The 12,151-nt window shown below is 39.5% G+C and overlaps 1 protein-coding gene across 3 annotated transcripts in view; it reads left to right on the plus strand.

Moving 5' to 3' along the window:
* Positions 1 to 12,020, plus strand: part of LOC120744320 (3'-5' RNA helicase YTHDC2) — a 42,926-nt gene extending 30,906 nt beyond the window's left edge. For 2 of the 3 annotated variants that reach the window (XM_040048621.1, XM_040048623.1), the window contains exons 28-31: positions 750 to 918; positions 3,564 to 3,779; positions 3,901 to 4,086; positions 11,423 to 12,020. In XM_040048621.1, coding sequence (XP_039904555.1) covers positions 750 to 918; positions 3,564 to 3,779; positions 3,901 to 4,086; positions 11,423 to 11,473 — 622 coding nt within the window. In that variant the 3' untranslated portion in view covers positions 11,474 to 12,020. The remainder of the gene's footprint in view (positions 1 to 749; positions 919 to 3,563; positions 3,780 to 3,900; positions 4,087 to 11,422) is intronic. The other variant, XM_040048622.1, reaches the window with a different exon arrangement.
* Positions 12,021 to 12,151: the final 131 nt, after the last annotated feature.

Here is a 12,151-nt window from a genome sequence, read left to right on the forward strand (position 1 = left end):
CAACATAAAATGTGACAGCAAACGCGCTCTAGTGTGAACCCTCAAAGCGGCCCGCATGCGCAAAAGAAGATGTCACACACAACGCGCTCTGTTTAGACCCAGTCCAAACAGTATTGTTTGACTGATGGCCCTTAATATAAAGACTTGTTTCGGACTTTACGTTTCCCAATTTTGCTTTAGGTTATAAAGTTATTTTGTTATTTACATATGGCCTAATAATGATCCTTATTGCTGTTTTAGAGAGGAGCAGTGCTTCAAAGGATAGTTGGAAATTTCTGTCAGAATCTGCAGATTATACAGTACAAATAAAATGTTCACGTTTCTCCAACGTTGTCTTCCCAACAGTTTCACTAACATCTACACGGGATGGCCAGGAAGCTTTCACGATGTCTTCAAGCGCTTCTCCAGCGCTGATAATTGGCGTCAGTCTTGTGTCAGTGACGTAAAAGACAGATTTAATGCGACATGACCATTCAAACAGCAGTCACTTTCTAAAACATTAGATATGTGTTGGATTTAGTACCACATACGAAAGTGACCCAGGTCGGATTTGAAAATATCGGATTTGTGCTGTTCACACTGTCATACCTTGATCGGATATGGGTCGCATAGGGTCAAAAAAGTCAGATTTGATGCGCTTTCGCCTGCAGTGTAGCCACATTATTCTTTTCGATACACCTTTTATATGTTAGTCACAGTGAGTAACATAGTTGGTCATACTGTTCCACCATTTAATCATTTTCTTTTAGGTTTTGTCTAACAACAGCTTCAGACCTACATCAAATTCAACCCCACGGCCAAGATGAGCCCTCCCTGTCCAGATATCAGTTCTCTGATCATCCGTCTTCCAGTATTTCTTCCTGCTCTGCGACTTTGGACTGTCAGTCAGATACCGTTGATCATTTCTTCTCAAGAAAGGTATTAACAGTCTGCCAAGCAGTGTTTATTTCTACACATCATGTTTTCCTAACACCTTTCAAACTCTACTGATGGATACCCAATGCATATCCTAGACCAGGGGTGTCAAACTCATTTTACATTGATCTTAAGCTGGCTAGACCAGTGAAACTTCCCTACTACTATTTAACTGTTCATGATGAAGTGAAAGAAATAGGTCAGCACAACTCTTTGGACTTAAATTGTAAGAAATAAATGTGTAAAATTACAGAAAAAGTTTTGTAATAAGTGTGTCAAGAACCGTAGTTCTAACACGCAAGCTGGACCCAGAAGCAAACACAATACGTGGGAATGCACGCAAATTAACTTTATTTCTTAACTAAAGGTGACCCGGAATAACCAAAGGGAACACGCTATTTTAATGTTAGAACAGAAGAGACCGGGAGATAAATGATTTGGGGATGCTGTGATCAGGACCGTGGGAGGCTGCAACAGTAAGGGGAGAGAGTTACTGGAGAGCAGGGAGATAACAGCATACAACAGGGGTAGAACTATTTATCTTACAATTGGGGCCGGACCGTGGGAACCGGAGGGAGGGGTGAGTGTCCGCGGGAGAGGATTCCAGGAAGACGGAGAGGATGATAGGCGGTTTTTCTGAACTCCAGGCGGGCAGGAGGACAGGCAGGTGAAGGCTTGAACGCGGCGGACAATAACCTGAGCAAACAGTGACAGGATTAACACAGTTCATAGAAACCAGAAATTCCACATGAACCGTAGTTACCACTGAATGGTGACTGATGGACTGGCGTGGCCACCTGGGCATCCCAATCGCTCCTCAGACACCGAGCCGCGGACCATGACAAAGTGAAAAACAGCTACTCTTCTGTTTTTCACAAAGTCACAGAGTATTTATTAGAGACATAGTTAAGCATTTTGCAATTTGGCATAATTTGTGAAAGCTGAAATTTCTTCGGTATTAAGTAGCAAAAATTAGGCTTTTTTGTTAGAAGTCATTTTTGGGCTAAAGAAAAAGTGGCTGACCAAAATTTATTGAACCAGCAGCAAAAAGAAGTTTTGTGTACAGTGCTGTCAGAGTGACGAAACCTGCAGAATCTGCGAGATTTCTGCTTTCAGCTCCTGACAGTATGTCCATATCTATTTGTGGAATCTATGTACCTTCTTGTTAATTGTTTGCTGTTTTAGCTGTTTGGTGGTTGTTGAAATGACTCTTTGAGCATCTGGCGGTACATCTTGCTAAACCAGATGTTCTGCCCCTGTCACTGTTGGGGTTCAACAGTTTAATTGTTTATTGCTTTATTACTTTGTGTAGTATGAATGGCCACAAGGGAGGTTTTTATCTGTAGGAAAACCTGGTAAACTTATGAAAATACAGCTAAAAGTCCAACATTTCTGCTTGTGCTTGTTTGTGGTGAGCAGCAGATCAAACAAGTTAAGAGGTATAAATAGCTTGAACCACATTTAAGCCTGTGAGACTCATTTAGACACTCACGACACCGAGCCATGGCTCTGTGCTACATGCACACATTTCTGTGCCTTATATGCCTTATATGCATCTGCTACTACTAGACAAAACACACAAGTTTTAAGGTACAAGTTTGAAACTTTTCATCCTCCACAATTCTACACTCAGCTTTCCAGATGCTGCTTATTTACATTTTTGCTCCTTCCTTCACTTTTTTCCAACACGCTTGATTAAAATCCAGCTACCCAACTTTCTGTATACCTGGCCTGTACCACTACACTTGCTGTCTTTTTCGGCTCCGACATACTGACGAGCCATTAATGACTGAATATGAAATTATCTCGTGGGCTTGATATAATTGTATCGCAGGCCGGATGTGGGACGTACATTTGACACCCCTGTCCTAGACTTTAAAAGTCTACTTTTGTAATTCTCTGTTCATAAAATGAATTCACAAACTGACTAGTTTTGGGGGTTTTTTTGTTTTGTTATTTCTTTGCAGTCATTTCTCTTGTCAGTCATGTTCTATTCTATTCTTCAGTTTTCCAAGATTTAAATATTACTACAAGATACTCTGTAATAAACTGACAGAAACCTTTAAGGTTGGGTGATATGTAAAAAATTTTCCAACCAACAATTGTCAGTCCAATAAGCATCAATAGACTTTTCCATGGGCTGATCAATGTAATCATGCATGGACTGATTTGCTCATTTAGAATCTGTATGTTTTGTTTGGAGGGAATATTTTACCTTCTTGTTTGTTTCAGTATTAATATAGCTACTTTTTGGATAATTTATTTATGTATGTATGTATGTATTTATTTTTTTATTTGAGATGCATTTGAGACTCCTATGTTTTCGTTTTTCATCTTATTTAATATCTTAGACAATCTTAGTCCGGTTCTTTTGTGTTGCCAGTAACAAATATTTCAACTCAGTTCAGTATGTTAACAACTTTAAAATAATTTTTCAGTACAGTGCATCTGATGTGATTTGGAAACGCACACAGAGCACAAACAAAATGAACTAATGAGTCTCTAAGTGTCTGCTTCCTTTTGGGTTTTTTTTTTTTTTAAACACAAACAGGTGAGCTTGGCGCACGTTACAGTCATACTAACTAAATGATGGGTTATTGAGGTTGGATGGTAATGCTTGCTAATGTTTCTCTCTCCACCTTTTGCAGCAGGTTGTGAAGCCTGTGTGCACTCAGCTGGCCTGCCATCAGACATTAGTCCGATACTTTATTATGAAAAGCAGCAACATCAGGAACTTGGAAATTTCTCAGCAAAAAGGCATCTGGTCTACTACACCAAGTAATGAGACCAAACTCACCAAGGCCTTTTTGGAGAATAACGCCATCATCCTTATCTTCTCTGTTCAGGGCTCTGGACACTTCCAGGTGACACTCTGTATGCATGATCATGTGTGCCAGAGTCATGATGCTGACTGTGAAATTGCAACAGTAAAAAGAAAATCTGTTTTGAAAGACCAAAAGTGTTTTTTTGTTTTCTTTTTCACAGGGCTATGCTCGCATGACGTCTGTCGTCAGTCAGGAGGAGAGCTGTCATGACTGGGGCCTCGTGGAACTAGGAGGGGTTTTCAGTGTAGAATGGATACACAAAGAAAATATTCCCTTCCAGTGCACCCAGCATATCCTCAACCCATGGAATGACAATAAGAAGGTCCAGATTAGCAGGGATGGGCAGGTACATATACAGGGTGCATCACAGCATAGAAGCTCTTTCACATATTGGTACAAGCAGTTAATGTGACTGCCAGCACGAATGGTAGTGGCATACTGCTCCAGCAGAGAATGCAGTGAACAGTTAATAAACGGATCATTTGCAAACACTAAATTAGAACTAAACACAAACTCCAAAAAGTTTTAATGTTGTGTAAAATGTGAATAAAATCAGATCTCATTAAACCATTTTTGTATCCACAAAAAACACAGAAAGCATACCGAATGCTTAAACTGAGCAAATATCCCCTTTTAAAGATGAAAAAGGTGATGGTAGCAACACTTCTCAGAAAACTTGGGACATAGCCATGTTTCCTACTGTGTGCTATCCCCTCTTTTAACACCCATTAAAACTTGCTGACCTTTTGGGAGAGAACTCTAGTCCCCTTCTTGTCTAATAGAGGATCTTAGCTTTTCAGCAGTTGTGGTCCTTTCTATATACAGTTTTATGATGCACCAAATATTTTACGTTGGTTAAAAGAGACGGTGGTGGCGTTTTTGTATCATATTTACATATAGCCTCCGGCTTCTTCTTTGTATCAGAGAACTTGAACTTGATTTGTGGATGGCATGGTGAAATGCATTTATAGATGGTGATTTGTGGTAGTGTTCCTGATCCCATGCAGTTATTTCCATGACAGAATCATGCCAGTTTTCAACACAGTGCCTAGAGATGGGAATCGAGAAGCCAGTAGTTCAGTTCAGTTGCACGTGTGCTACAATCAGCTGATTTCAGTTCATTGTGCCAGAAATAATGGCTCAGTCATGCCACACGGAGATCAACATTACTTTTATTTTTATGCTGCTAACATAACTTCAGCTATTTGCAAGCACCTGCATGGACAGCATGCTAAAACTAAGCTGTCCAAGAACTCTGAGTGACACTAAAGCTGAGTGAATGCCAACCCTAGCCAGACCTAGACAGCCAAACCGTGAACTTCAGCAGGTAACAAACTAATTGAGCAGTCAGGCTGCAGCCTCAATTCAATTCAATTTTATTTATTTGGCGCCAAATCACAACAACAGTCGCCTCAAGGCACTTTATATTGTACAGTAGATTGTACAATAATAGATACAGAGAAAAACCCAACAATCATATGACCCCCTATGAACAAGCACTTTGGTGACAGTGGGAAGGAAAAACTACCTTTTAACAGGAAGAAACCTCCTGCAGAACCAGGCTCAGGGAGGGGCGGCCATCTGCTGCGACCAATTGGGGTGAGAGAAGGAAACAGGATAAAGACATTCTGTGGAAGAGAGAAAGAGATTAATAGCAGATATGATTCAATGCAGAGAGATCTATTAACACATAGTGAGTGAGAAAGGTGACTGGAAAGGAAAAACTCAATGCATCATGGGAATCCCCCGGCAGCCTACGTCTATTGCAGCATAACTAAGGGAGGATTCAGGATCACCTGGTCCAGCCCTAACTATATGCTTTAGCAAAAAGGAAAGTTTTAAGCCTAATCTTAAAAGTAGAGATAGTGTCTGTCTCCCGAATCCAAACTGGAAGCTGGTTCCACAGAAGAGGGGCCTGAAAACTGAAGGCTCTCCCTCCCATTCTATTTTTAAATACTCTAGGAACAACAAGTAGGCCTGCAGAGCGAGAGCGAAGTGCTCTAATAGGGTGATATGGTACTACAAGGTCATTAAGATAAGATGGGGCCTGATTATTTAAGACCTTGTATGTGAGGAGCAGAATTTTGAATTCAATTCTGGATTTAACAAGAAGCCAATGAAGGGAAGCCAAAACAGGAGAAATATGCTCTCTCTTTCTAGTCCCTGTCAGTACTCTTGCTGCAGCATTTTGGATTAGCTGAAGGCTTTTCATGGAGTTTTTAAGACATCCTGATAATAATGAATTACAGTAGTCCAGCCTGGAAGTAATAAATGCGTGAACTAGTTTTTCAGCATCACTCTGAGACAGGATTTTTCTAATTTTAGAGATGTTGCGCAAATGGAAGAAGGCAGTCTTACATATTTGTTTAATATGTGCGTTGAAGGACTTATCCTGGTCAAAAATGACTCCAAGGTTCCTCACAGTGTTACTGGAGGCCAAGGTAATGCCATCCAGAGTAAGAATCTGGTTAGATACCATATTTCTAAGATTTTCAGGGCCGAGTACAATAACCTCAGTTTGATCTGAATTAAGCAGAAAGTTAGCGGCCATCCAGGTCTTTATGTCTTGAAGACATTCCTGCAGTTTAACTAATTGGTGTGTGTTACCTGGCTTCGTGGATAGATAGAGCTGGGTGTCATCTGCATAGCAGTGAAAATGTATACTAGGTCTTCTAATGATGCTGCCTAGGGGAAGCATGTATAATGTAAACAGAATTGGTCCTAGCACTGAACCCTGTGGAACACCATAATTGACCATTTACATGCACAAATTGGAGTCTATTAGATGGATATGATACAAACCACTGCAGCGCAGTACCTGTATTACATACAGTATGCTACAATTGTTCTAATAGGATATTATGGTCGAACAGTATTGAACGCTGCGCTGAGGTCTAGCAGGACAATAACACAGAGATGAGTCCACTGTCAGAGGCCATAAGAAGATCATTTGTAACCTTCACTAAAGCTGTTTCTGTGCTGTGATGGGCTCTGAAACGCTTCAAAAATGCAAATATATAGTTGTGTTACACAATGGTTATATACGAAGGGCAATAAATATACCTGACAACATGTACAAAGAATTTAGAGAGTATTAAATTTGGCTAGTCTCCCATTTAAGATGATCTTCTCCTGCACCTCTTCATTGCTTTAATGTATCTGCTATTTTTTAAATCATTCTTTGTGTTATTAGTTATTTGTGTTGAACCTTACATTGCAACTGGGCTATTGCTTATGCTTTTTCTTGTGCTTCTGCTTTTGTTGCTACTTCTGTTTTTTTCTGTTTCTTCTTCCTCTTCTTCTGCTGCTACTGCCTCTGCAGAAAATCACTAGTACCACTTGCTGATTTACCAGTCGAGCAACCAAACTGGTCCATCATCAATCTTGTATTTTGAGGATTCAAGTGGTTACCTGACAGTTTTTCTGGGTTTCCAAGGCCAATAATGTACAGTTTTGTTTGTAAGCTCCTGGACAGTAAACATTTTTTTTAATTTTGCCTCTGCACACTGTCACAGTGGATTTTAAATCACACAAAATGTGATTAAGATCAGACTTTAAGCTTTTAAGTACATTGTCAAACATCACCAAATACTGTTTCCTTCCTTGTGATGCTTTAGCAGGCCTTTACTGCAGCCACCTTCAGTTGCTGTTAGTTTCGAGGGTTTTCTGCTTTCGGTTTTGGGTCATTTCGTGTCAAATCATTGTGAGGCTTGTGGTCAGCCATCTCACATTCATATATCATATATCAAATGCTAAAAACTAGTTACCTGCTGCATAACATTGTCTCCATCATATCTGATATATGATGTGGTGTTTTTCTAATCATGAACTATGCCTTCCCTTTTCCATACTTTTCTCTTGCAATCATTAAGGTTCATCTTGGTTTCATCTTTCCAAAGATGGGTTTTTTTTGGACAGGCCCTTGTAGATGCTTCCTTTCAAAGTGTAATCTGCGTTGTTGTACACCATCTAAATTTGAATTCAAGAAGTTGCTCACACCTTAGTGTTCCATGTTTTGTGGTTTTTCAGGCCGTTGGTGTCGCTGAGCTGCTCAATTTTCCCATACTAATCTTACTTTTTTGCTGTCTCTGATTGCTTTATTTTGGAGATCTTTAAGCCTAAAGAATATTTCTTCACTTACATCGATATCTCTTTGGATTTCATTTATCAAATGCAAGTTCAACACTCAATTCAAAATTCAACAACCAATTTCAATTTTTTTTCTCTAATTTGGTCAATAATTTGGTCATAATTAACCTTAGTGTGTGAAGAGGACTCTCCATTTACATGAACAAATTGGAGTCTATTAGATAGATATGATACAAACCACTGCAGCACAGTATCTGTAATACCTACACCTATACCTCTAATCGCTCTAATAGGATATTATGGTCAACAGTATCGAACGCTGCACTGAGGTCTAGCAGGACAAGCACAGAGATGAGTCCACTGTCAGAGGCCATAAGAAGATCATTTGTAACCTTCACTAAAGCAGTTTCTGTGCTGTGATGAGCTCTGAAACCTGACTGAAACTCTTCAAACAATTCAGCTTGAAAGCCTGTGGTATATAGCTGATTATTAGAGATAGGTTGATCCTATTTAAGATTGAACCATTAATTAATGGCAGGACTTCTTTGAGCATTTTTGTAGGATGTTGATGGTTTGGAGGAAGTAATTATTGAAGTTAACTCAGAAAGATCAATTGGAGAAAAAGAGTCTAACTTAACATCAATGGTACTAAGAGTAGCTGTAGATAATATTACATCTGTGGGATGATTATTGGTAATTTTTTCTCTAATGATAAAAATTTTATTTGTGAAGAAGTTCATGAAGTCATTACTAGTTAACGTTAAAGGGATGGTTGGCTCAATAGAGCTCTCACTTTTTGTCAGCCTGGCTACAGTGCTGAAGAGAAACCTGGGGTTGTTCTAATTTTCTTCAATCAGTGACGAATAGTAAGATGTTCTGACTTTGCAGAGGGCTTTCTTATAAAGCAACAAACTATTTCTCCAGGCTAAATGATGATCCTCTAAATTTGTGACACGCCATTTCCTCTCCATCTTACAAGTTATCTGCTTTAGGCTACGTGTTTGAGAATTATACCACAGAATCAGATACTTCTTATTTGAGGCCTTATGTTTTCACCAGAGCTACAGTTTCCAGAGTCGTACGTAGTGAGGAGGTAAAATTATTAACAAGATAATCGACCTCTGTTGGAGTAGCATTCAGGTAGCCGCTCTGCTCTATGTTGGTACAGGGCATTGAAGATGATAACAGTGGGTGGATTATATTCATTCTAGTTCTTGATGGGGTTGAGGTTAGTAGGTTAGTACTTCCAATACCAAACGTATGAACTTTACCTTCAGCACCGGGCCACAGTGTTGTTGGAATGAAAAAGGCCAAGCGCCAAGCCAAGCCCATGATAACTCTGTGCTTTCATATTTATCCCAAATCCTGACCCTATTATAAAACTTTCTTCCCCAGCAAAAATGGATATTGGATATACTGGAAATTTTTTTTGTCTTTTTCAGACCATTCTCTGCAAACCCTAGAGAAATCCCAGTAGATGAGCAGTTTTTGAAATACTGTTATGCATATTATTATTGACAGTTTTGTAGACTGTTGTCAACAAGGCAGAGAGAAAGACTCGCTCTCTGAGTTTGTTTCAGACTTTGGTCTTGGTTGTGGTCACAGTGGAAAATCCTGATTCACACAGATATATAGTTGTGAATGGGAGGAGTTTCACAGCTCTCAGTGCCAGACATCCTTTGAGACAGCAATCCAAAAGGAGCCCAGGTCCAGTTTGCCCCACTGCAACTTTAAAGTGCTATCGGTGGAAACTTCCAGAAGATGGGATTAGAGATGTGAGGGCAAAGCAACATCACTTTGAGTGGGGATCTGCAGAAAATGGGAAATATTCATCAAATTTCTCTGTCAGTTGTGAAAGGTGTTACAGACAGAATCACTGATCTTCACTTGAGGGGAGTTTTCCAAGATGAGAGATAAAAGTGAAAACATGTCCATCCCCTTTTCCTGGGCCCAATTTTCCCCTTGAAAGCTTCAACTTTGTCTGCAACAAAAAACATGTTGCTGTTTCTCCCTTGAAGTGAGATGTTCAGCTGGTTCAGCAGTGAAAAAATGTCACAGAGGTAGGCAAGCTTGGCTTAATAATGTGCAAGAGCAGATTTTCTTTCTCTGTGAGAAAAGAGAAGACCTCGTTCCTCAGTTCAAACAAATGCTTGAGGACCAGTCCTCATGAAAGCCAGCTTACCTCACTCTGGTAGAGCAGCTGGACCTGACCTGCTTCCATGTCCTCACAAAGCTTGGTAAAACATCTGTAGTTATTTTTAATGAATTTGATAGTTTTCACACTTAAATCCATCACCTCGTGGAACTCAGGTGACATCTTTTTTGCTACAAGGATTTCACAGTAGAGAAAACAGTGGGTCCATTTAGCTTCTGGTGCACAATCAAAGATCTGCCTAATGATGCCTGCCAGTCTTTGAAGCTTCATCATTAGTGCACACCCCAAAACAGTTCTGCCAGTCCAGGTCGTTCTCAGTGAAGTAGTTGTCAATGCAGCGGAAACATTCCTGAGCCGTGGCTCGTGCTGTCCCAGCGATAATGAACTGAAACCAACAATAATGCACCATTCGTGACATCAGTGAACTACTTTTTATTCTTTCTAGAAGCTGATGCTGTATGTCTAAGGCCATGTCCATGATATGGTGGCTTACAGTGTCGCTTGAGAGTAGGATGGTCAGTACCTTTTTTGCAGCAGCCTCTCCGATCTTTTCATGAAACATATGTACAGGGGCAGGCAAAATCAACTCTTCCACTATAGTGAAAGACTTTTTACTCTGTGACACAAGTCTGGCTATGAGGTAGCTACATTTTAAAGCACATTTAGAGTTACCAGTCAGTGACACAACAGACAGTTCCTGCATCTGCTGTCCATTTTCTTTTCTCTTGAAATATTCCGCTGGTTTTCTTGCAAGTGTGGGATGTTTGGTTTCGAGATGCCGTTTTAATTTCAAAGGCTTTAGTGCTTCGTTGGATAGCATTAGTCCACACTCCACACATTGGGCTCTTGGGTCTGCTTCTTTTCTTTTCCGTTCACAAACCCATATTCATGAAGTCAGGGTTGTACTTGCACAAAATTTTTGTGGGGGGGGGTTGTCACTTTTATCTTCATTTTTGCATTTTAAGAACTACTCCATATATTTTGCTAACGGCAGACGGCAGGCAGGGTGTCTTCTTCTGCTTGCTTATTGAGGCTGATTAAACAACTCTCACCAAGCCGGGAGAAGCTGTATTGTAACTGAGATTTTCATGGATAACAGTAGTCCCTGGTGTCTTCAATTAATAACTAATGATGTCCCACGGCCCACAGGTGTAAAACAAAAAAGGTGTTTTGCGCCCCTCAAGGCATGGCTCACCGATGGTTAAAAATCACTGGTGTAAGGTATATTCCTCAACCAGGCAACAATCAAAATACATTTTAATAACCTCACACAAAAGATTAAAATGTTCTGCTATACATATTGTTACAAACTGGGACTGAAAGCTGATCCTTTTTTTTAATTATTGTTATTATTAGATACATTTTTCATAAATGTATAATAATTTGATTATGCATTTGATTTGTTTTGAACTTTTCTGCCATTTTTTTTCTAATGTAGGAATTGGAGCCACAAGCTGGAAGCCAGCTGCTGTTGTTATGGGAGAATTAATTCTGGGAGTCAAGTTAAATGAGAGGTAGCAGCCAAAAACCTCTCTCCATACTCCACACTCATTAAGTTTTGTTTTTATATCTCCTCATACCTGTTGTTATATCTGCATAAATTAAATCTTTTACTTATTACACGCATTATTTCTGTTTTACCTTCAGTGGTACACTGTTCTACTAGCTAAGGCTACGTAGCAGGAGAAGGGCTGACTAATTGTAATTTTTTTTCCCTTGTTAATACACAAGTTCAGTTTTAGAATGTATTCAAAAGGGTACAGTGTTGTGTTAATGAACTGTTTGTTCAGAATAAAATATCTGATGCTTTAAAAAAACTTACTAAACAGGGTTTTAAAATGTCTGACAAGAAAATGAATGAAAGAAAAATGCTTTTACTATGTTTGTAATATGTATGTACGTTACTGTTTTCATCATACATTTTATTGTGAAATTGTGATGTTCAGTTAGTTTGAATTACAGAGTTTTGACAGGGTCAAATGTTTACACTGTGTCCCATTTATCGCAAATAAACAGTGATTATTTCTTGTTGCCAACTTGCTGTAGTGCCTCATACTTGCTATCATCAGGTCTTTAACCCATCAGCAAAATCAGTACGTTCTCTTTTGTTAAAGGAATATACACACACACACACACACACACACACACACAGGTTTCTCCTGCCACA

The sequence above is a fragment of the Simochromis diagramma genome, unplaced genomic scaffold, assembly GCF_900408965.1.
Source record: "Simochromis diagramma unplaced genomic scaffold, fSimDia1.1 OVJJ01000683.1, whole genome shotgun sequence".
Taxonomy (NCBI): Eukaryota; Metazoa; Chordata; class Actinopteri; order Cichliformes; family Cichlidae; genus Simochromis; species Simochromis diagramma.